The 26,201-nt window shown below is 34.3% G+C and overlaps 2 protein-coding genes across 9 annotated transcripts in view; one reads left to right on the top strand and one right to left on the bottom strand.

Annotated features, from left to right (window-relative positions):
- The window catches only part of LOC115446032 (neuronal calcium sensor 2), a 168,819-nt gene extending 164,743 nt beyond the window's left edge, over nucleotides 1-4,076 (bottom strand). For all 5 annotated transcript variants that reach the window (XR_005113224.1, XR_005113222.1, XR_005113223.1 and 2 more), the window contains exon 1: nucleotides 3,665-4,076. Coding sequence is in view for 2 of the 5 variants with exons in the window: in XM_037444024.1 (XP_037299921.1) it covers nucleotides 3,665-3,718 (54 nt within the window). In the remaining 3 variants the exon portion in view is untranslated. The remainder of the gene's footprint in view (nucleotides 1-3,664) is intronic.
- Nucleotides 4,077-5,683: 1,607 nt separating this feature from the next.
- Nucleotides 5,684-26,201, top strand: part of LOC115446036 (activated Cdc42 kinase-like) — a 28,404-nt gene continuing 7,886 nt past the window's right edge. For 2 of the 4 annotated variants that reach the window (XM_037443948.1, XM_037443950.1), the window contains exons 1-21: nucleotides 5,684-5,825; nucleotides 5,912-5,990; nucleotides 6,617-6,797; nucleotides 8,080-8,256; nucleotides 8,854-9,003; nucleotides 11,060-11,208; nucleotides 13,485-13,625; nucleotides 15,638-15,797; nucleotides 16,171-16,302; nucleotides 17,462-17,559; nucleotides 18,028-18,124; nucleotides 18,864-19,076; nucleotides 20,355-20,526; nucleotides 20,848-20,933; nucleotides 21,705-21,812; nucleotides 22,052-22,117; nucleotides 22,210-22,293; nucleotides 23,018-23,049; nucleotides 23,416-23,541; nucleotides 25,710-25,840; nucleotides 25,979-26,034. In XM_037443948.1, the coding sequence (XP_037299845.1) occupies nucleotides 5,822-5,825; nucleotides 5,912-5,990; nucleotides 6,617-6,797; nucleotides 8,080-8,256; nucleotides 8,854-9,003; nucleotides 11,060-11,208; nucleotides 13,485-13,625; nucleotides 15,638-15,797; nucleotides 16,171-16,302; nucleotides 17,462-17,559; nucleotides 18,028-18,124; nucleotides 18,864-19,076; nucleotides 20,355-20,526; nucleotides 20,848-20,933; nucleotides 21,705-21,812; nucleotides 22,052-22,117; nucleotides 22,210-22,293; nucleotides 23,018-23,049; nucleotides 23,416-23,541; nucleotides 25,710-25,840; nucleotides 25,979-26,034 (2,442 nt within the window). In that variant the 5' untranslated portion in view covers nucleotides 5,684-5,821. The remainder of the gene's footprint in view (nucleotides 5,826-5,911; nucleotides 5,991-6,616; nucleotides 6,798-8,079; nucleotides 8,257-8,853; nucleotides 9,004-11,059; nucleotides 11,209-13,484; nucleotides 13,626-15,637; nucleotides 15,798-16,170; nucleotides 16,303-17,461; nucleotides 17,560-18,027; nucleotides 18,125-18,863; nucleotides 19,077-20,354; nucleotides 20,527-20,847; nucleotides 20,934-21,704; nucleotides 21,813-22,051; nucleotides 22,118-22,209; nucleotides 22,294-23,017; nucleotides 23,050-23,415; nucleotides 23,542-25,709; nucleotides 25,841-25,978; nucleotides 26,035-26,201) is intronic. The other 2 variants (XM_037443949.1, XM_037443951.1) reach the window with 2 other exon arrangements.

The following is a 26,201-nucleotide window of genomic DNA, read 5'->3' on the forward strand; positions in this document are numbered from 1 at the left end:
AGATGAATTAATTTGTTGATAATTCAATATTTTGCTCATATGAGGTTATTAAGAATTGTTGGTTTGAAAATAATAAAACATTTACTTCAAATTCATCAAAATATTGACACTGCTATGGGGAATTTCAAAAATGGTGCCATCCGTGAAAAAAAATTAAGAGCGAGATAAATTTTAATATTCGCTACCAAATGCAGTTATATATTAAATCTGACCTTATATACCCAACTCACAAAATAGAAGCAATGAAATCTTTAAAAATATGGCAGATATCTTCACCTAATAAAAATCCATCTTGCTTTTAGCTATACTGCTGCTGTTGCTTACACCACATACATATATTTACTGCAATTCATAGTCAAGTTAAAAGCTTTTAAGGAAATCAAAATAATTGGGTATTTGACAAATTTTCGTAAAGTACTTTAAAATGTTCTAGAGTCTCTAAAGATACGCTTAACAATTGTTATTTTTATATTTAGAGCCATTTTAATAGCAAAAAGACAGTTTTAATAAATACATTTTATGTTTCCCGCTGAAACGCTAAGTCACGTGACAAATAAGAGGCGTGACGTCATGATGTAATAGTCTTAATGTAAACAATACGTGAGATTCGTTTATTATTCAAGATTATAAAAAGGCCAATACAATAAAATACCTTGTGCTTGTGTGCTACTTATAGCACACCTGATGGTATTATTAACTACATTTCTCCTGGTTATGGTGGCAGGATTAGCGATGTATGTTTGGTTGAAAATTTCAACTTTTTAGATCATTGGGAACCTGGTGCGATTATACTAGCTGATAGAGGATTCAAGCATATTGAGCAACTGTTATTACAAAAGGGATGTAGTTTAGTGAGACCGCCAAGTGTATCAGTTAAGTCTAATTAAACCAAAGTTGAAGCTCCAAAAACTGAGGAGATAGCAAGTTTACTGATACACATTGAAAGAGTCATCCGACGTCTAAGGGACTTCTCAATGTTAAAACCGCATTCAGTTGTCAATACAAATTTAATTAAGTTTTTGGACGATTGTATTGTTATTGCATGTGCCTTAATTAATTTACAAGGCTCCTTAATTAAAAACATTTGACGAATAAAAACAAAATTTAGAATAAAATGTTTTATTTTCCTATATTAAGTTATAAAAATAAGTTTTTACAATAGATTGTAAACATTATTCTTCCAAAACTTTACAACTTTAGATAAAATATCATTTACTTTGATCTCATCATACTCTATTGGTATTACATGGACTTTATTATTTTTTTCAAATTCCCAATCTGCCACACAAAATAAACCTTTTGTTAAATTACTCACATACATTTGCAAAAGAACTAGACTGCAAACTTTTCTGTGATTGTGTTGTTACATATATAATATATAAAACTTTTTTGGCTTGTTGGACATTTAATTTCAATAACTGTGTCACCCTTTAAAATACCATCTGGCGATGCAGCTACCATTGGGAATTTTTGGCTGATAATAATAACCACATTCTGCAATCTTGTCATATTTTTTTTCCAACTCCTTTCTTACTACTTCTTCCAATGATTTTCCTCTTTTCATGGTTGGAGTATCTGGTACTTTAGCTCCCATTATTAAGGCAACCAAGGATCCAACAGTTGTTTTGCATCGTGAAACATCAAATGCTTTTGATGCTTTTATTCCTGAAAAGAAAATTCATTTTTTTTAAATGTTAAACTAGTGACTACCTGGTGGCCACATATACATTTATATCCCCACTAGGATGCCCTGTAGAATGGGTGCCCAACACATATGAATGTGAAAACAAACATCAAAGACTAGTAAAGCTACAAGACTAATTTACATTTTGAGATTGCATCTCACATGGAAACATATAATTCCAATATATATTAATCTAAGACAGCATTTTCCAACCTTTCTTAGCTGTGGACCACTAAATGAGCAAAGATGATCACCACAGACCTCCTTAAATCACAATAAAATGTTTCTCTTAAGCACAACCTGAAACTTCATATAAGCTTTAACATTGAAATCAGCCGACTCTAGATATGTCTACAGACCCCAAGTTGGGAATTTTGCTCTAGAACATTGATTTTAAATATCTTATTAGTTCAATCCTCACAGTATCAAATCACATTTAAAAAGGCAACATCACATTTAAAATGCAATCAAATACCTATAAATAAATAATACCTTAACTCATGCCATGCTTGAATTTTGTGTTGTGCTCGAGTCAGACTTTCCACAAAATTTATATTTCCTTGTGTAAAAACACCATTAATTTTGGCTAAAAACGTTTCACAGTCACTTCCTTTCTTATGCTTGATGCTCTAATAATGCATCAAGAACTGAAGAATGTCGGGCACTTTGTAATCAGCTTGATGTTTTAGGATTTGAGTTAGCATATGAATTAGCATCATCACCATACAACTGTCTTGATGATCTGTAAAAAATAGAAATAAAGCATCACAGATAGCCACAATACGAGAAACTTTTCGTTGAAAAGATTTTACACAAATAACAGGTACCTAACCAGAGTAAGATTCTTCATAAGTTATGATTTTATTGGTAACGTAATAAATGTATTATTTGTATTTATAGTCTACAAAGTAAACATGTACCTATCACATGCATGACACAAAGGTTATTTTATAGCAAAACAAAATAAGGCTAAGTACATAAATCAAACTGTAATCTATTGTGAATTGAACAAAATATCAGAAAAGGATAGTTTTGTACTTACAATGAAGTTTTCACGTTCCTCAATTCTGCAGAACAAAAGTCCGAGTTTGAGGCAAAGAAATTTGCGATCATAAAAGACACAATTTTTGGCAAATTTGCACTGTCCGCTTCAATAAAACCAATTTCCATGTTTGTTTTTCGGTGAAGTGCACTTTGGACACGAAATAATCAAATAAATATTACTTAATGAAACCTGCGAAACGCGCCAAAATCTTTTTCGGAATTACAAGACCAATAGACAAGACATTACATATAATACATCGTGACGTCACGTTCTCTAGTCTTGCTCGCTTGAGACGTTTCTTGTAAATGATGCACAGATTCAAAAACTCTTATTTTTATTTTGGAAAATAAAATATTTAATAATTTTTATTTGTAATTTAAGTCAAATATTCTTAATTAACACCTTAAATTACATAATCTTCTATACTAAATTTATTTATTTCTTTACTATGGCAAATACCCTATTCTTGAAAATTATCCAAATAAGAGTTTGACATAAACTACACTATATAACAGTATATATATTATATTATAGATCTTATTAACATGACGTTTACAATAAGAAATTTGCAAAGTAGTTTCTAGCAATTGTCCTTATCAAATGGTGGCTGGCATTCTAAAATGCTCTACCAACAGGAAATAACTTTAATAATTCAAAATTGTAATTGATTTTATATTTAATAAGTTAAAACTTTAGTTAAAAAGATTTTGTTGGGATTAAGGAACTTGAATTACAATAACTAGATAGTATCTTATTTAATGAACAGAAATTCTAAATTTTCTGTGAACCTATTATAACTAAACTAATGCAGTAACTTCTAGTGGTATATATAAAATTCCTTACTAAAATAAAGTATCAATAAAATCGCGATTAATAGATAAAACGCTATATTAAATAAAACTATGAAAATAAGTAGCAAAGTTTTGTGCACTTACCCAGGCCGCAATTTGCCGCAGTCTCGACCACGCATCTTTTCGATCTTCGAACATTATTTTCCGCAACTTAAAGTCTATAAAACTCTTACAACTATTTAAAAACTAACTTAACAACTTATTAATTTTATCTACGTGTTACAATAATATTTACATTCTGATAAAGAAATAAATATACAATGTTTGAAATAATTTACATTTATTTTGACCATTTAATATTACCGGGGCTATATCTCATACATGTCTTGACAAAACCGTGCACAAAATTACACTATAACCTAACAGTAACTAAAACAAAAGGTGAATGCAATTCGTAAACATGAGATCGTTTTACTAAAAACAAACGACCGAGTGCCTAGACGATAAGTCGTGACATCCCAACTTATTTTCAAATAGTTGTATATTCAAATTTGTAACCTACATTGCGTAAAATTCACATTTCACTTGTAATACTCTTTTATCACACTATATTCGATTCAAAAAGTCGTTTCCTATGTGCATCTCTTTTTTAATAAATTTCCGAATTGACAGATACAACAAATGTCTCCCACTGCATTTTGTACAGTCCTACGCCATATTTGCTAAGTGGCTTTCGGTGCTGCCAGCGTAAATATAAAATAATACTAATATTTCAAAACATCACCCGGAAAAATTTTATTACATTTAATTCCTCTTGTATTAAAAAAAATATGCGTAGTAAAATTATTTTGTATTTGAAAATAATATATTTAAGAAAATACTCACACTAAAATGTGTTTTTCTACCAAAACTAATTTCCCTAAAACAGAAACCTTGTTTTCCAATTGTTGGCAGCACTGTCGCAAGCTAGTGTTATACCAATGGCATATATTAATAATCGACTCAAACAATGTTAATAGATATTAATATAATAGTCGACTTATTAAAATAGGTATAAATATAATATTAAAGGTTGAGAAGTATATTTGCGATTATTCTTTGTTTGATATAGCAATAAAATATATATTTTTGACGAAGACTTCAAAAGGCTCTTACAAGTTGCTAACGGGATAATGGCAGTTCCTATAATACCTGCAATGCAGGTAAAAGAAAAGACTGGAAGAAAGATCAAAGAAGATGGTCACCATCTTGGCCCTACAAATAATATGTGACGTTTTCAAATTCTAACTAACCTTAGTTGTTTATTTCATTATTTCATATTACAGCTACCCGTTTGTAATGGAAAAACAACTATTGAACTAATTGTTATGAACTGTTGGAAGGATATATATTGTAAGTGTTGAGAATAATATTGGTTATTCGTTTCTTTGTCTTGTTTGAACATTTATTTCGAAACCGATTTCGATTTCGAAAGTTAATTTTATTATTTTTCAATATAATTTTTTTTAATTAATTTCTAACCCAGGATATGAAGGGGCTAAAATCTAAATATTATTATGATACCTATGAAAGCTAAAAATTTTACTTATTTATAGATAATATACACTATATTATTTATTAACAAATAAGATTACACGACCTATTTTTAAGTATTTAATAAATAGCATTAGTGTATCTAGAATCACCCGAGCACAGCTTAGTTGCCCAGATATTAATATTATTAGCAGATATAATAAGAGAAAAGCTTATAATATTATTATTCTTACTAGAAATGCAATTACATTTACTGTATTACCTATGTTCACAGTATTTCTCGTGTAAACAAAATTAAAAAGAAATGCTTTATTTTTGTATGCAAACGCGTATTTATATAGCTTTCTTAAAAAAAAATGCACAAACGAAAAAAATAGAATAGCCTCCCTGACCATTTCCGAAAATATTAAAATTGAATCTGATTCTGGGCTACTGAACAATGCGATCAACGAATTATCTAGTATTGCTGTCACCTTAGTTAATTGCATCGTTAATCAAGCAAAAACAATTACGAATTGAAAAATTTACTCATTCGATTATTAGAGATTATTTAAATTTTAGTTTGGCTCAATCATTCGTTTTTTTAATAATCGACTAACTAAAAAAGGAATGACAGTGACAGATCTTATCTTCATTTCAATCAGTGCAACTCTTCCAAAATACCGATAACTTGGCTTTGTCGGATGTTAGACATTTTGATTTTTATATATTTATCTATTTATCAATAAAAAAATCATCTCTTATAGTTATAGTGGTAACAACGATATTATGGGTGAGTTACAAATAAAGTAGCATTGTTTTAAGCATATTTGACATATTTGCTGGTGAACAACGAAAGTTTCGGCTTGTTTTTTTCAGAAAATATAGACGATGGCCGAGAGAACTTAAACGGTTTCCTTGAAGAAGCAGAGCTTCAGCAGTATTTTGAATTATTTAGGTAAATACAATAAACACGTGAAAACTTTTCATTAAACATTTATTTGGACACAAGTCCTCCCGCGCATGACTTTACCCTGGCGTCCTTTCACTGAGTTTTTTGTTTGGATCTTGATCACGATGTGTTGATGTTTTTGTTGTTCTGCATTTGTTTTTTAACCTTCCATTTAGATGCGTTTGCGAAGGATATTGTTTGTAAAAATTTATTGTTTTTTTTTACCACATTGTTACTGTAGCTAGACTGCGAAATCTTTGTATCTGCATATTGTTTGTATTGACTTGCTCGCGATTTATTCACACCTGTGTTACTCTACCTGACAAAATAGATAAAGAAGCTCAAAGTTTTATTTGCTGTTAATGAAATTTGTTGTGGTTAAGTTTACCAAGTACATTATTTGCAAATATCATAAAGTTACTTTCACAAGTAAATTTGATTATCCCAAATATATTAATTCTAACACTTCACATTACATCAAAAATAAAAGGACAATATTCAATCATCGATATAAGGATAGAGTCAATATAAGGACAAAAATCAATTATTCTTTCCTTTACTGGGTGTGTTTAAATGTTTTTATAATGGTCACATGACATATTGCAAAAAGTATAAAAGGATAATATTTTCAGAGAGGTGCTGAAAGTAACTAAGTTGTCGCAGCTCAAGTTTGTTGTCACAGATGATTTAGTACACATAGGTTTGTCAAAACCTGAACAGAGAAGATACAAAAAAATATACTCCAAATATTTTCCAAATCCATATATAACAAAGTTAAAGAAGTTGCTTAGTTCCAATAGAAGAAATGATCAGGTTAGTATTAAATTTTTATTGGTATCTATATTTTTTTTTATATTTGCAAAGCAATGTGCCTCCAATGCACCTGATGGTAAGTTTAGTGGGGTCCAATAGTATGTCGACTGACAAGATATGATTACCCCGGCACAGTTGACACAATTATGTTGGCCTGGTGGAATTGGATACACAGGCTGATTTCATAACATATCACACACTTATGTGGGCCCTTATGGTAGGTTTTAACACCTTGTGTACTGTGGACACTATCCTGGTGGATATTCAATATATCCTACCACCAGCAATTCATGTTTATAATCTGATACATTAATGGCTAAAAAAGAAATATATGTAATTAATGTCTGTGTTTACCAGTGTTGAATCTATGTAACTTCCCCATTTTTGATCCTTTTACAGTTTTTTAGGTTTTATTAAACAAGGTATTTTTGTATCATATTTGAAATTGTTGAGAGGCTTCAAAATTTTACCTTACCATTAATCTACTTTTTGTCTTTAAATATATACAATGTGACCTATTCACAAAAAAAAAATTATAAAAGCAGTAGCAGTAAATACTTTCCTTCCTTGGTCTGATAGTAGTATACTATCCAGGGCCTTACATATGAAATTGGTACCTTATATGTTGGGTGATTGGAACTGTGTTTGCATTTGCGGCATCATCCACATCATTATTCCTACAAGCTTTTTCTGCAGTATATTTACTACTCATGCTCGTAAATATAGCAATATTTAAAGTTTTCCATTGTGTCATATGAAAGACGCCAAAGAAAAAACCAATCAGGCAAAAGAAATAAATGACTCTTTTCAAATTCAAACATACCACTTAAATGTATTTGTAAATTTGAATTTGGAAATCTTAACGAGAGAGGAGATATTTCAGATCAAAGTGGCCAGTAAGACAAAACGCCCATTTCATATGTAAGGATGTAATAATATATTTAATGAACCTGAAGGTTGGGTTAGACTTTTAACAGGCAACACATTGTATGTCATATAAATTGACATAAAGTATTATAGAAAGAGTTTACCCTCACCTTTCAGCAACATTTATCACAATGTATGCAGAGTCAATGCCAAGTATATATAGAAGTAGGGCAGTAGAATGATGAACCATGATACCAGAAAATTCCATGTGTTAAACATGTTTGTATGCAAACATTTATATGTACGGTAACAATATACATCCCTTTCAATATACAATCTGATCACATTCACATTCATATGAATATTACATCAGATAAAACATTACATATTTATAACTGCACTATTTTTATTGCAGTATTCTCATGGTCCCAACTCACAAGCCACTATTGAGTTGCAACCATTTCCCGAAAACAATGTTAAAGTACCACCAAAACATATTATATCAATAGAGGATATTACTATAAATAAGGAGCTTGGTATGGGACAATTTGGTGTTGTCCAACAAGGAACATGGACTACAGGGAATCAAAGAGTAAGGATGCATATTTGACTGCATGCAAAATAATAACTTATTATTGCCATATATATAGATGGAGGTTATAACCAAGTTACGTTTACATATACAAAAAAAAAACATTTTTATTAAATAAAATAAAATAAATCTACTATTAGCTAGGTACCACACGATCGTAAATGGTTTCGTTTCGCAAAATTTGCGATGAAATCACACGCTTGTAAACACCTGCTGTCATATATAGTTAATTTTTCGTGCTTATGTTATTTCACTAAATCGACGCCATTGATTTCCAGAAACAAGTCTAATAGCTTATTGTAGCACAAGTTCAATGGTTATTACTTTGATTTAATCATTTAATTTACAACTCATTTTTTTTTTAAAGTACCATATACTCATAAGTTATTTACAATAATACAATGTCATTATAGAAAAGCAATAGAAATCTAATATTGAAATACTTATAATAAAACACAACATGGCAATGTTTTAACTTTTAACAGATATATAATTATATAAATTTTAAAGTAACTGAATACATTTATTAATTATAAATGCCCTAGAATGCATTATTATAAGTGAATTAATGTGACTTTTTTTGCAATGTTGCAATAGTTGCAAGTAGCGATCAAATGCCTCGGCCACGAACGCATGACATCCAATTCGACAGAGTTCCTGAAGGAAGCAGCCGTGATGCACAGCATTGAACATCCCAACATTGTGCGTCTGTTTGGAGTTGTGTTGCACCTCGACTCTTTGATGTTGGTCAGTGGGAATAATATTAGTAATTTAAAATGTTATTACTTTTATCATCAGCTTATTTGCGAATTGAACACTGAATATAAACTTGTATTGCTATAATTTTTGTTAATGACTGTCAGGAAAATGTAGACTTCATAGGACCTAATAATATATAATTTTGTAGTGTAATGTAGTATATATAATATTTTTTGTTTCATGTATTTCGTACAGCAATAAGCTTTAACATACCCAGTTCATATAAGTCCTTTATTCCACAGTTTAAATGTAGCATGTTTTACTGGATTGATGGTAAATCATAGCAAAACTATAAATTGAAATTTATCGAAACCGCTATCGCTTGTGTATTAGGCGGCGCGATATTTGCCCGCTGCGCCTTAAGGGACGTTATAGTAACAGTTTTCGTTTTACCATTCGTAACAATCAAGTATTAGAAATATACGATTAAAGTATAACTTTCATCTTAGGGGGTTACATTAAGCTAATTTTTACTATAGCATTAAATAAAGTTTAATAATGCTAAAAATCTATCTCAGCTCAGGAGGCCTTTTGCAATTAGGGACGCTTTAATCAAAGGACTGTTTTGCTACCGCATAAGTAAATAGTTTTTTTTTTTACTTTTACGACTGTTAAAACTAGTCTCCGGATGGAAAGCCCATAATTGCAAAAAGACGGACTTTTCTGTAGACGGAATAGGGTCCTCTGACCTTAAGGGAAATTTTAAATGTTGCGTTCGATAAAAAATAAGTAGTGCCAGATTCCGTTGTCTTCTAAGAATTTTAATATTATAAGTATTATTATTGTATTGTGCTGAATCGTGGATGCTAAAGACAGACAGGAATCGCATTGACGCTTTTGAGATGTGGTGTCGGAGTAACATGCTGCGTATAAGCTGGTCAGCGCGATTTATTAATGTTACTACACTCAAGCAACACAGAATCACTACTAGGCTCTGTACCATCTGTCTTAAACGAGTGTTTGAGTATTTTCGACACATTGTCAGGAAGACAAGCGATAACTTGGAGAAACTGATAATCACCAGAAAAGTAGAGGGTAAAAGAGCATATGGAAGGAACCCAATACGATGGTCTGATCAGATCCTCACCACACTTCATACATCTGTATACGACATAATACAGGCGGCCAACAGCCGAGATCGATGGCGTGACATCATACGGCGAAAGCTGGTGAGAGGTGGTCACGCCCCCCAGAATTGAGAACGACGCAGGGAAGGATTATCATTGTCATAGAGGATGCGTGACTATTATTTAACACACACGTTCCCTAATTGACGAACTTTGATTTGAAACTAAAGCCATAACTTATCGCCCATAAGTAACTTTAGTTTATACAATAACTAGATCATCGATGAATGGCAAGGCTGACCAAATTCTGTCGGAATTATAACTATGGTATTAGTCGCGGAAATTCAGTAGATTAGTATAACACATGTCCCGTTAGTTAGCTCATAACGCAAACTTGCTTTGTGTTTAAATTTATTTACTAGCGGGCATGTCATAGTTTTAATTTATTGTTTTTATAGTACACGCTTTTGATATCAGTTTTTGTAATTATGACTTTATTGTTTCTTGATGAAACGCTAAAAGGAAGCTATAAATGTAATAGACATTTGCTTAAGTGCTGTTCAGTATTCATTTCCATCTTTCATTACGAACTTATTGGAAGTAGGTTTTATCATTAGGCAAGGTCCCAAAATCTGTTAACAAACTTGAGCGGTGCCAGTTAGGTCAAGAAGTTGGCGTAGGTTTTTGGCTAGGCTTCATGCGGTATGAGGCTATTTCATTAAGATACGCTAGCTATGAGTCACACCTAATTCATCTTACTGAGATGTATTAATACTACGAGTCTTTACATAAATAAAGCGGCAATTTGTCAAATTAAAAATGAAATAACGCGGTATCACACATTATAAATAATCAACTATTGTATTTTAATAACTAATGCTATAAGTTCAACCTAGGCCCATGACACCACCAATAAAATCCCACACTGATCTAACTCCAAACCATTGAAACCATCAATAAAATACCACGTGTCACAGGTGACAGAGCTGGCGCCGCTCCGCTCGCTGTTAGAATGTCTGCGCGAGGTGTCTCTCAGGCCGAACTTCCCCGTGCCGAACCTCTGCGAGTTCGCGGAGCAAATCTGTGATGGGATGACTTATTTAGAAAACAAAAGACTGATACACAGGTAAGTGACAACCCTATCGTCGACGTACGTAATGTAATTGATTTGTTTTTATTTTAGGTACATGTTCTGCTAATAAGAATGCCTTGATGGTAAATCGCCCAATATGTTTCAATTTTATGATGTGATTTTTTAACAGAACGATATTTAATTATGTAGTTTACAAATGACCCGAGCTCGGAACATCATTTCATGAAATAAAAGCCTTCTAGAAATGGTAATAATTGTTGTTGATACACAATATTTGGTTGGTAACTAAATAACATATATTACAAACCAAAAATTTACTACGCATAAAACTTACTGTTTTATGCGGATTCTGAACGCGTACTTAATTGTACACCATCGGTTACAACTGCAAAAACCTTGAAAACTTGATCGACCTAGATTTCTAGATTCATGTTTGATACCTATTATGTACTTAAAAAGTAATTTCCGCCCGCCTCGTGAATGCGGATAAATCCGAGAAAACGATTTGCAAACCTACACCCGTAGGTATTAACTTCCGATGTGTTAATTTATTAAAAAAAATCCACAACGGAGAAGAATATTGTGGAATAGCCACATGTGGAACAAAGCAATGCAAAGCCAATTGCCAACTAGTTAAGTATCAAACCAATGTACAAAAACGATGCTCAATTTAAATTAGGCACCGATTCCAGATGTAGCACAAACATAAAAATATGGATTGTACAAGAGATTAAATATTACTTGTGTGTGTGCAAAGTCTAATTATTTTTTGGATTGTAATGGTTTTTGAAGTCGGTTTTTCTTTTGTTTATACACTTGAAGTTTCGCGAACGTAATACGACGATTAGCATAATTCAATGATGTAAAAAGTTTGTGTGAGAGCATCTTGTGTGGCTTTAAAATAATAAGACCTAAACACTCACTGATTCATAGTCGTGTTATAATAGAATAACGTTTGTATGTAAGCTATTACTGGACAGCCATGTAACTAACGTGTGTTAACGAACATTCCCGTCGGCTAAGTGATTTAACTCGACCATGACATGGCCTGTTATTCCCTACCGTTCAAACAGAATTCCATTAACTTGACCACTAACCTAACTAGAATATCAATCAAAATAAATTACAAAATTAATTCGTGCCGCGTCTGCAAAGTTTATTAGTTCTATGTCCTCTAGATACGTAAAAACACTTTGTACACGAATATAAAAGAAAATTCATTATGAGAATGTCAAGAACAGTGGCAGTACTGATAGCATTTTAATGTGTTTTTCTAATTTTGTTAGGCATTTAGAAAAGTATTTTTCTTTCATTTAGTATAAAAGAATGCGATTTATGAAAACTGTTCTCTACGAATACTTTTAATCGCGCCCTAGATTTTTGCCAAGTTTAACATAGTTTTAACAAGTTACGTAACGCCAATCTAAAGCGCGGTCACATTTTTATCAAAACAAAACGTAGAAAGCGTTTAGTTTCGTACTTACATCATTTTAAGGAATATCCACGAGAATCGATGACATCAATTCGCCAACCGGTTATCAAACTTATCATTGTTAAGGCTTACGAAAATATCTAAAATTCTCGCCAATGGGCGGATGTATCATTGTGTGTCGGCTGTAAATTAACACCTAGCACACTGTTGTCACAGGACAGCTGTTTATATTGTACCGACAAGTATGCATTCATAACGGGGTCTTTGAGAATATGTCGCACATATCTCGAAAAAAATTGTGGACCTCGTTAAAATACTCGCGGTATACGACTTTGCCACACTGTGCATAGTATGGGATATGCTGCGATAATTCGCTGCAGTTTCCTTTATGGTATTTAATATCTTTCTTAATTAAGAAAGAACACTTCCAAGCGGCACATATACATATGTACTTAATTCAATGAGTAGAAGAAAATCTCATCGATGGCTGAAAACGTTGAGAAAAATCGTTTATAAAGTAGTCATTACTTTTTGACGGAAAGGTAAGATATTTCACATAAAGTCTTCGTATTTATGCGTGAATTTTCCGATTTGGCTGTATTTCTTGATTCATTTGACTTCTCCGCTGTGAAATATGTCACTATCAAATTTGATTTACGTTTCTTTTCTTGCTAGAATATGTCTTTACGATGTTATTTGAATACATTCCGTACGTAAGACATACCTATAATGATATGACACTATACATGCGTACTATGCTATACTACATTTTATGCCTTAGCTGCTATATAAATGGTGGGTATCTTTTAATTCCTCTAATATGTTTTATGAACTTTTGAACAGATCGATTACTATAATTGTACTAATGACATTACAGGGATTTAGCAGCAAGAAACATACTAGTGTTTAGCAAAGACAGAGTGAAGATATCAGATTTCGGGTTGTCGCGTGCGCTGGGCGTAGGAAAAGACTACTATCAAACAAATTACAACGTGAATCTCAAATTGCCTGTCGCATGGTAAGTTATGCTAAATTGCACCCTTGTTATTATTCGCGATGTTTCATATGCAGGTTCAAGGTTTGCGTTGCATCGGTATCTGTGCATCTTGCCATGTTTTGTATTGCACAAAATACTCAGGTCACAAAGGCTTGTATAATGGACGTGAAATCTTTTGTTGGTCCGTGACTTAATTATCCCGGCATCTTGACTGACAATGGTAGTCGCAGCATTGTTCCCGGTTTCTATTAAAATATTTCCTCGAGGAGGCGAAATTAGTTTTTGATATTAGCTACACTGAAGCCGTATTTTTATTATACTTTCCGCATACAGGCAAGGGATAATGCCGGGGATGATCATATTACTTTGTTAGTTTAGTCAAAGCTTAAATAATGGAAAGTAGAGAATTTGCATACTAGGTGGCTGTTGTGACGGTCTGGCATATTTAATTTGTTGATACAGCAGCATTATACGGGCCAGCAATAGATCACAAATTTTATGTTCTCATTATTAAACGGAGTATAACCAAGGCAAATATTTTGTTAAAATTCAAGAGAATGTCTATGGCATTAAGTCTCCCTATATACATTTGTATATTAAGTGCAATAAATAAATAAAATAAATTCCGTGTAGCTTTTGAGAGACCTGAGTTACTTTGTCTGTCAATTTAGCTTTGTTGTGTCTGAGCGGTATCGGATGCTGAAATTGTCTCGCCGTAGACCGATATTTATTGCCAGTTCTCCCTAATCTTTAGCGAGGTAAGGCTACGTAGTATAGAGTAAGTGAAATTGCCGGTGGAGGTAACAAATTTAAGCCATGTCAAAAATATTAAGGAGAATAATTGGTAGTAAATGCTTTAGATTTTATAATCAAAATATCCAAATAATCGAGTCGGTTCGTACGAGTGCTTAGTATTATGTTTTACATTTTATTAGTAAATAATGTTTTTATCGTCGCAAGACAGGTAGCTGTTGTGAACATGTGACAGGTTTTATGTGTTGCGGTTTATATTAAGTCCATACATTCGAATGTACATCGACACGCATCAAACAGCTAATTACTTATCGAACAAATATAGACTATACATGTATAGTTTATATTACATTACATTAACATCATGATGTTCGAACTGTTTCTTATATTAATGTTAGCCAAGAATCATGCTGAAATTTCATTAAATTAAACACACATACGACGCCGTTATCCCCGAAGGGGTAGGTAGATGTGTATCCAGGGCACGCACTTTTCGCCAAATATATTCCGTCCCGTGAATTAATAAGAGGCGAACCTCGCCTTATCGGACACAGATTGTAGGCTTCGGGCTGATAGTGAGCATTAAACAGATGAAAATATTATTATAATCGATAGTTTGATTTGAGACTAGATATATATATATATATGTGAACTGCAGTTGAAGTGTGCCGTACATACACGTTGTACGAACTTTAACAATATGCCGTCTATTTAAATCTGATCGTTGTCGAGACAGGATAACGAAATTATACTATTGAAGCTCTTATAGTATTGGCCAATTCAAAAGTATCTTTTGGCCTTTTTCCATGAACCGGCGTGCTCCAATCTTACTCATTTATTGAATGCATACAATACCTCAATATTCTATTAAAATCCTCAAATTATTTTTGAAGATTTTTCATTTTCTGATTTTAATAAATTCGTGTCCATGTATAAATGGTTTTGAAACTAATATCTAAATTACAGTATAGCAGAAATAATATTATTAAGTACATCTCATACTTAAAAACTTCACTGAATAGATTATAATCGTTCTACAACAACGTTGAATACAGAAATCTATTATTTATTGTATACTGGCCGACTTTTTTGTGTCCGTAGGCGTTCTCTACCAGTCGATCATAGGGTGGTGTAGACATATGATAATATTAAGTTGCGAATCTCAATTTGACAAATTTAATTGTAATCTCTAGCAGAATGAATTGTTTATCAACACTCGAGATGTAACAATTTTTTATGATCCATATGAATTTAATAAATCTCAGTAACATTTCGCTCAGGTGCGCGCCAGAATGCATTCTCTACTTACGTTTCACATCGTTGAGCGATGTGTGGGCGTTTGGCGTTTGTCTATGGGAGGTGTTTACATACGGGTTCCAGCCGTGGGCCGCTTTCTCCGGACAGCAGATACTGGAGGCCATAGACGCTCCCAACTTTCAGGTACCTTCGTTGTTTAACACAAATGTCTTAAGTATTGTGATCTATGTACTTCTGATCGGAAATATAGTCGTTTCAGGAACGATTATACCCTACTCACTTGAAAGTCGGAGTAATTATATCAACTATCCCCCATTTTTAACAAACAATCCCAATCGCTGTCTTCGATCGATCTTTGAAGTGGACCAATCAGAACAGTTTTTTTTTACATGATTACAAATGACTTATTTTGATTGGTTAATTCTCGTAATCGGACTGAAGACAGAGATCAGGATCGTTTATTGAAAACTGTAAACTATTCTCAACATTTTATCACATTTATAATTCGAACGATCATAAGTCATTGTTTAGTGGATAATATCCTCTTATGTCGTAGCGTCTGGAGAGACCGGAATGCTGCCCCGAGGCGTATTACAACACAATGCTGGAGTGCTGGTCACACGAGCCGAGCGATCGGCCCCGGTTTAAGGAGCTAGGGCCCAAGTTACGCGCAATACGCCCGGAAGAGGTAATCAAATCCAATCAACACATAAGTAGAATTGATTCGAGGATACTTCAACTCCCCTTCGAATGACGTCTTTCGTCTCACAACGTCGCCTTGGCGACACAGCTGAGAGCGATTATAATTGAAACAGAAGTCAAGTAATACAAAGTTCTTGTTATCTACATTATTAATTATAACCATATCCGATGTGATAAATATATTCCTCGTGCGTACTCCTGATATATATGTACGAATAACAAGTACCATAGGTATTGGGAACTGCTTAAGATTTTCTGTCCCCGAATGGTCACACTCGAAACAATTGTTTCGGTGCGAGAATCAAACCAGAGCCACCGCTTCACAGTCTTTGAAGGATGTCCAATGCCAAATTCATAATTGCTTTAATTGTGTTCCACTTAGTTTGCCCTGCCCCGCGTTTGCCTTGGTTGTAAAAGCAAAAAAAGGTCCCAATTGCAACTATGCCATCGCCTAGCCTGGGGCCTATACGGCCTATTGACAAATAACTATTCATAGCATAATAAAACTTATGTGAAAGTGAAGTGTTCTGTTAAGAGTTACGTTAAAAGATCATTACAAAATTGATATAGTAATAGTGCACGAAGTCTGTAACCGTGAGGTACTGGGTTCAATTTCAACCTCCCTTTTTACTTTTTCACGAGTAAAAAACGCAGTAACCTCTGCCGCCACTGAGGAATGAGTAGAACGGTTACGTTGGTTTCATTGGTCTAGGCCTAATGTAGACACTCGGGAGTATAGTATCATCCAAGCGAGCACTGGGCCCAGTCCCTAACCCTATGTGTACTCTTTGGGGTGTACTAATCAAAACCTGCAGTGGCCTTCTTCGGTGAGTACGAGATGTCCTCGCAGTAACTTATTGCACTAAGACAGCTGGCTTGCACCGTCTGTACGTACTGCCGTCTGAACCTGAACTCTTAAGAACGCTTTTTGCGTCTACAACGGGGGACTGATCACCCATATTGCTGTCCTGGCAATACTGTCAAACTCCCCGCCAGCGATATCACAGCACGGAAAATAACACCACGGGATAATGTGCTTTATGGTGCGCTAGTCGTGCCGGCACTTACGTCTTTTGATACAGATTCGACATGTCATTGTAGTTTTTGCACTTAACGTTTTGTTATAAAGAATAATTTGTCACCAGGTGCAAGCAGTGGTAGGTTTCCAGAAGCCTAGAGATGGGCGGCGTGGCAGCTTCCTTGAATATAAGACTAATCAGATCATTACAGTACTTGGAAAAGAGTAAGTTTGTATGTTTTATCAGTTATACTTAAAAAATCCACATGGCAATATATTATATTCGATAGAAGCTTTAAAATTGACTAAAAATAAATATGTAATGTCAAAATAAAATAATTAAAAGTATTACTTAGCTTTATACATACGACCTCTTTATTTCACATAAGTAATTATAGGTAGTTTTTTTTTTATTATTGCTTTGAAATGACGCGACGAGCTTGCCATTCGCATGATAAGCGATACTGCCGCCCATAAATAGTAGAAATATCATCCAATACCTTGAATTACAAAGTATTGTTTAGTGAATACTTAAATAGCGATCATCGACATCTTGAGACATGGGATAGTAAGCCCTATTATGTCCAGTAGTTAATACTGGCTAGTTGTAGCCGATGCAACTGGACTTCGCGCAGAATGCCTGTTTAATAATATACTTAAAAAGTTATTGTAAAAATTTGTTATTATTTTCAGAAACATGACCAAGTCGTCGATGTGGTACGGCGTGCTAGCTGGTGGCGCTTGCGGTTTGTTCGACCCGAACAACACGAAACCATACAGCCGACATGACGTTAGTTGCATGTTTCATTAATGAGCTTGCCCTCACTCCTGCATTGATATAATGTTGTTGAACATCTGTACTTACCTTTATAGATATCGATCAGTTGATCGGCGTATTTAATTGTAAAATTTATTTTTACTGTTCAAAAGCGTTTTTTGTTCATTAATCGATGGATAAATTATACTGTATATCGATTATTTTTAGTTCCTATATTTTTACTAACATCTGTACTTTTTAGAACGTATAATCGGATATCCAAATTATCGATATAGCAATAGAGACAAGTTAGTACAAGAACGGATGTTAAATAACGTGCTTTGTGTGTAATTTTTACCTTTCTGTGTTGCTTGTTCTACGATAACATTACTGGCAGCATCTTGTGTTTCAGGAAGCTTTACATACGCCCCCATTTCATCTCGATAACCATGTTTGTTCTATTTTCTATCACCTCATCTCATGATATAGGGTAGTGTTTACACTTTACACCCGCAAAGAGTGTTTAGAGGGTTGAGTATAAGCGAATCGAGTCATGCGTATGTCGTAAACGTTTTGAATTTTTGTTGAGTTTGTCGTATAATACTATTACATGTTAGACGATCAGTAGATTAAAAAAGTGAGTTGTAGATTGTATTATGTAAACTTATATTACTACACAAACATGAATCGATTCGTTATACATGGTGACGAAAATACCCACATACCGGTAATAGACAATAGAACAACATTTCGAGGGTCGCATTGTGTGTAGAAGTGTTTAACCCTCGCGTCGCTGTCGCCACACCCAAGCCGGTCGATGCGACCGCTGCTGAGGTCCGACGTGAAGCGGCACACTTACACCGGCAAGCGGTCCATCCAGCGGAGCATGATATCTAGTCCTCAGGGCGAGGTGAAACACACGGGCCACGTGGGCCTCGACGGCGCGTACTTCGGCGACATATCGTTTCTGGACCCCGCTGGTTGTGTGAGTAGTGAGGTGGAACGAAACATTAACGGGTTTATTTATACTTTGTCAAGCTACGCATTTATTTATTGTATTAAAATTTGTTTAGTAATATTTTGCTTAGCTAAAAATTCTACAATCGTTGCCCGTTATAACTACTTAAGGATCGCGTTAACAATTTTACTATCGCCAATATTGACTACATGTTAAGTCTAATATCATATTGTATTATACAAAAATAATGTCTGCATATAAATTGACATTCATATTTCATTAATCACCGACATTTAATTCACGTCATCAGCTTATTTAGGATGCAATAAATTTATTAAAACACGACTGTAGTAAAATTGCATGAATGCGTAGTTTTATAAGTCACGGATCAATTTCATAATCCTCTCATTTTAGCTAGCTTTTTGAACAAGCTTGCGGAACGGAACTGAGAATACGCTTCGTAAAAACGAGCATATTTGGAACGGGGTGTTTAATAAAAAAGAAAGCAGTGTCTTTTGGAAACGTTCGGTTCGATTCTTGACTTTATTCCAAGCCCCTATAGTTTTCCTTTACGCAAGAACCTACAACACCAATTTAGAAGAGGTAAACATGTGGTAATGGTGAATTTATTTCTGCTAGATTTTCATAAAATTTTCATATTATTGATTGGATTTTTATTTGCCCTAATAGTAATTTATGTCCAACCACTATATTTACTTCAACGAAGTATACGACTGTAAGTCCTCTTCGCGTAGAAATATGAGCAGAATTCTAAGTTGCGTATTGTTCTATCACCGCATTCGCAATGTATTGTGTTTGTTTTGAGCGGGACGACTAACAATGCGTTTCGCGGTTACCAGGAACCTATAATTACCACTAATTGTGCATAGTTTCATCTTGGCTATCGTCAGAATAGTGTTACACATAATTATATTATTATCTTCGTATATTACCTCGATAGAAATCATAATTGACTGATTTTATGTTTTTAAAATCGATTCGTTTTTTAAGTCACAAAATTTTACGCCTCTTGAGTCTGTCATTCTCTGCTCAAATAAACACTTTTAAAAATCAGTTTATTTTGTTTAGTAACAAATAAAATACTCATTAACAGATGCGCATTACTAATATGGAGTGTGAACGGACGAATAGGTGTCAAACAGAAAGATAAATAACAGTTTACTTCAATATCAGACATATATAAATTGAACAAGGTTGATTTTCAATTGCAATTTACTTCAATATATTTTCCACGTTGTAGGTGAGTATTCGTACTCAATTCCTAATATTGATTTGTATCCACAGCCGCCGCGCCAGATCGTCCCTCCATACAAGCCGTCAGAGGATCTAGAACAGGTGCCCCTCATTAATCCGAACTCTCCGTCGCACCTCACCGGGGCGTCTTGCGCCTCCTCCTATCCTCTGCTTAGCTCCAGACCCGAAAACAAAGCAGATTGTGATGAAGTTGATCTACCTTGTAAGTTGTATGCTGATTTATAATTATGTATTATGTCTTTGTAAATAAAACAAATGCATATACAGGATGTTGACATAATTACCCTTCTTGGCTTCGATGTAGTTGGGTAAAAATGATTCATAGACAATCCCAAAATGGTTTATTTTTTGCTAGTATTTTGGAATCCAGACGCAGTCGCATACGAGTAACACCATTTTGATACTTGCTTCCTGGGAAAATAAATGAAAATATTATAAAAAAATCAAATACTTAGTATTACTTATGCAATATCTTCGTAAAAACATTTCTTATATTACTTTAGTTTACATGAAAATATTACAGGTGCAGAAACAAGAACGAAAAGTTTAAGGAGGCCAAGTCACAAAACTGTCTCAGAACCGACGACAAGTAAAAGTATTCTCAATAAGGTAAGTTACATTGTGTTACCGTCTACCTCGCTTACATATACATCTAAAAATATTACATACATACATACATAACATCACGCATTTATCCCCGAAGGGGTATGCAGAGGCGCAACAAGGGGACCCACTTTTCGCCAAGTATGTTCCGTCCCATGATGTGATAGGGGGCGAGCCTATCGCCATATCGGGCACAAATTCCAGACTCCGGGCTGATACTGAGCAGAAAAACCCAAATATCACTTTGCCCGACCCGGGATTCGAACCCAGGACCTCAGAGCGCTATTGTACCGGACATGCAATACAACTACGCCACCGAGGCAGTCGATAATCAAAATATTACTATTCATTTAATTTCATTTAATTTTTGTACACCGATGCCACGCAATAACCACTAGTATATCTAAACGTGTGGGTAATACAATACCTTAAAGTGATGTTATACTTTAGATTTAGCCGTTTTAACATTTATTTGTCTGACAATTAACTCAAAACGAAAATAGTATTTAGAACTTATAACAAAGACTACTTATTTACTAAAAGACAATAATTTTAATTAAATTACTTAATAAATAAGCAAAAGAGCAAGGACATAAAAATATAGCTAGCGAAATGCAACGATTGTGAACTTCCATCCGATCATAATGAAATGCAAGCAAACGTGTATTGCCAACGCAGTGGTCCGCAGGCCAGCCAGTTGAGTCTCGCGCCCTTTTCTGTCTTTTTTTTTCTCACGACTGACCACGTCACCTTGCTCATTATAATTTATTTTTGTAGGTAAAAAATGCAACACTGGGTAGATCCCACAAAACAGACGACGGACAAGGGGCGCCTTCAAAGACCGACGAGGTACACGAGTATCACGAAATCTCCGATACTGATACGGTAATAATAATATAATAATACCGCAGATACGGTACATAGAATCTCCTCTAAAATTTTTTGCTTGCTTGTATATAATTGTTCCAATTTAAATCTTATGTGATTACGATAAAATATACATTCAATTAAAAAGTTGATGAACCCAAATCTGATGGACAAATTTTGTCTATTCTGAATATTATTAATGGGTTAAAATGAGCGTCTTATGGATAGGTAATAAATGGGATGTTCGTTTTTATTAGGAAAGCATCGCGATGGAACACGCTAGGGCAGAGTTTTTGGCACTTCCTGAGAGTCCTGGCATACCTGTGAGTATTTTTTTTCGGTTGACTATTGCTGCATATTATCTCGAAAAATAGATAACAAATGATCTATTTTATTACAATTTATTCTCTTCCAGAAGGGTTACACGGATTTCAGTCAAAGTTTACTCGACGAAATGGAATCAATGTTTCGAAATCTGGACTCAAAGAGAAGTGAACCAGTTAGTAAAATTATTATATTATAACACAAATGGTTACTAATTATTAACACACTAATAGTCCACATGGTTTTAAAATTATATATAGTACACTAAACGGCAGAATTGCACAGGTGTGGTGGGGTGAGATTTTTTTGCAATCAATACTGCGCATGCGCATTATGTTTTTGTAATCTCTTTAATTAATCGAATTAACACTAATCACCACAAGTTTTGCTTGACTCATAATATTTTTTAGTCATCAAATAATTTCACCTACTACATAGTACTATATAGTATACTTTGTGTTTATTATAACAGAACTTAATGGTCTAGTAACCAGTTTTATAGCACCATAATATATAACATTAATAGGTATAGTTAACCAATTAATATATTTTATGTTTTTGTCGGCTTTACTTTGCCGTACTTTTAAAAAAAAAGAAACCCATTAGGCAGTGAAGACGGAAGAAGCCCTTTCGTGTCTAATTATATTTTTTTTCATCGTCATCGATGTTAAAATATTTTATCGATAAGTTGTCGAGTCGATTAGGCATCAGTCAATGTAAGCATAATTTCGATACTGCTTTACTGGTTTACATTACATTGAAATAAGAAGCATGATCGAGTATATCCACGCATTCAATAACATTAATGGTTACATATTACTCAGTGGGTGACATCTTGTTATTTCGACATATTATAGAAAGTTGTTTTTTCTTTACTAATTAATAATTTTATTTTACAGGGATCGTCCAATGCTGAAGCCTCTAGTATCAGGTAAATATCAAATTTTCTAATAAAGTTTTTTTTTTGCATTGTTAGGGGCTCGCCCTAATTATGTCGGCGTGTCGAACCGCTGTTTTTAATAAACGATTTCAATTGTATTCTTCAAACTATCGCGAAAATGTATCAATTAGTACAGTTTTTTTTTACATAAATATTAAATACTTTCTAACGGCTCATTTTCATTCGTTCATTTTTGGGATTGGATCGAAGATTAAGCTTGGGATTGTTTATTAAAAACGGTCGTTAAAGGATACACATGGTTAGCCTAGTTCTTGGATACTGTCGCTCATGTCCCGCATGTGCTGACAAATCTACTATAATTTATTTTTAAATGTCTTATAATTTGATTAATTTCAGGGCGCACACACTCAGCAAAAGCGATAGGAAAAAAAATTCTCACACCGGCACCATGAAGCCGATGTCAGCGCATGATGAGAAAACTCTGGACACTGCCGTTGCTCTGGCAAATGAAATAACTACCAAGTAACAACATTTTTATGTTTAATCTATACTATTATATAAAGCTGAAGAGTTTGTTTGTTTGTTTGTTTGTTTGTTTGTTTGTTTGTTTGTTTGTTTGTTTGTTTGTTTGAACGCGCTAATCTCAGGAACTACCGGTCCAAACTGAAAAATTCTTTTTGCGTTGGATAGCCCTTTATTCGTGGAGTGCTATAGGCTACATATCATCACGCTATACCCAATAGGAGCGGAGCAGTAATGGCTAATCTCAGGAACTACTGATCCAAATTGAAAAATTCTTTTTGCGTTGGATAGCCCTTTGTTCTTGGAGTGCTATAGGCTATATATCATCACGCTATACTTAATAGGAGCGAAGCAGTAATGGCTAATCTCAGGAACTACCGGTCCAAATTGAAAAATTCTTTTTGCGTTGGATAGCCCTTTATTCGTGGAGTGCTATAGGCTATATATCATCACGCTATACCCAATAGGAGCGAAGCAGTAATGACTAATCTCAGGAACTACCGGTCCAAATTGAAAAATTCTTTTTGCGTTGGATAGCCCTTTGTTCGTGGAGTACTCTAGGCTATATATCATCACGCTATACCCAATAGGAGCGGAGCAGTAATGGCTAATCTCGGGAACTACCGGTCCAAACTGAAAAATTCTTTTTGCGTTGGATGGCCCTTTGTTCGTGGAGTGCCATAGGCTATATATCATCACGCTATGATCAATAGGAGCGGAGCAGTAATGGCTAATCTCAGGAACTATCAGAACGAACTGAAAAATTCTTTTTGTGTTGGATAGCACTTTGTTTTTGAAATGCTATAGGCTATATATCATCAAGCTATGACCAATAGGAGCGAAGCAGTAATGAAATATGTTGCAAAAACGGGGAAAATTTATTAGTTTTGAAAGCTTCCGTTGCGTGCGCTGCCTAAACAGTTAAAGTTATGCAACAATGATGTATGACGGGATTGTTCCTCTTAAAAAGTTCTCCAAAAATCTATACTATTATATAAAGCTGAAGAGTTTGTTTGTTTGTTTGTTTGTTTGTTTGTTTAAACGCGCTAATCTCAGGAACTACTGGTCCAAATTAAAAAATTCTTTTAGCGTTGGATAGCCCTTTGTTCGTGGAGTGCTATAGGCTATATATCATCACGCTATACCCAATAGGAGCGGAGCAGTAATGGCTAATCTCAGGAACTACCGGTCCAAACTGAAAAATTCTTTTTGCGTTGGATAGCCCTTTGTTGGTGGAGTGCTATAGGCTATATATCATCACGCTATACCCAATAGGAGCGGAGCAGTAATGGCTAATCTCAGGAACTACCGGTCCAAACTGAAAAATTCTTTTTGCGTTGGATAGCCCTTTGTACGTGAAGTGCTATAGGCTATATATCATCACGCTATGACCAATAGGAGCGTGAGCAGTAATGGCTAATCTCAGGAACTACCGGTTCGAACTGAAAAAATATTTTTGTGTTGGATAGCTTTTTATTCGTGTAGTGCTATAGGCTATATATCATCAAGCTATGACCAACAGGAGCGAAGCAGTAATGAAACATGTTGCAAAAACGGGGAGAATTTATTAGTTTTGAGAGCTTCCGTTGCGTGCGCTGCGTAAACAGTTAAAGTTATGCAACAATGATGTATGACGGGATTGTTCCTCTTAAAAAGTTCTACAAAAATAATTATAAAACAAAGTCCCCCGCTGCATCTGACTGCCTGAACGTGTTAAACTCAAAAACTACCCAACATATCAAGATGAAATTTGGTATGGAGACAGTTTGAAGAACATAGGCTCCCGGGAAAATATATAGCGTGACTTTTATAACGGAATACTTTAGCCTGAAAAACTGTAACGCGGGCGGAGCCGCGGGCAAAAGCTAGTAATAATATATAGTAAATAATATAGTAATTGAATTGTCAATAATATTATTTACAATGATTGCAAAGCAAATCAGGGTCACCAGAATTTATTGCCATCACGTTCGCGCCATGTATTATGAACAAATTGAAACATTACACACTATTTTAGACTGTAGCTTTACTATAGATGCAATTTTTTATACTGGTGACCCTGATCGATAATATCAGTTTATAATACAGCTGTAATACTTCATGCAACATAATATGTATAGCTTAAAATGATTTGCGCACATTATGTGACAATTTTATCGTTCTGCAAGGTCGATGATGGATCTGGGCGGTGACTCCAAGCAGCCAAAATCGCCAAACGATAAGTCAAAATTCCATTTCAAGTTCCCACAACTGAATTTACATCACAACACACTGCAAGAGCTCGACAAGGACGCTGCAGGTAACTATAAAAAACATTTAGGATCAAACACTATATTCATAGTCGTGCCTGAATACTTAACCTTCATGGTGGTATCCCTATGTTTTAATTGTATATATGTATACAGCGTGTATTTAAAAGCATAATTTTTACTTTCAGCGAAACAAGAACGACGAAACTTCAGCGAAGAAGCGAATAAAGTACCTGATATACAGGTAATTATCTAGTTTTAATTTTTTGATTTACGCGTATAGATAGAGACAGCTTTATTTTTACAATCGGGAGCGACTCAGCCTTTGAACCATCATTATCATCATCAGCCCTGCATTATATACTGTCCCACTGTTGGGCATGGGCTTCCCCTATTACTGAGAGGGATTAG

Source organism: Manduca sexta, chromosome 27, assembly GCF_014839805.1.
Source record: "Manduca sexta isolate Smith_Timp_Sample1 chromosome 27, JHU_Msex_v1.0, whole genome shotgun sequence".
NCBI classification, from domain to species: domain Eukaryota; kingdom Metazoa; phylum Arthropoda; class Insecta; order Lepidoptera; family Sphingidae; genus Manduca; species Manduca sexta.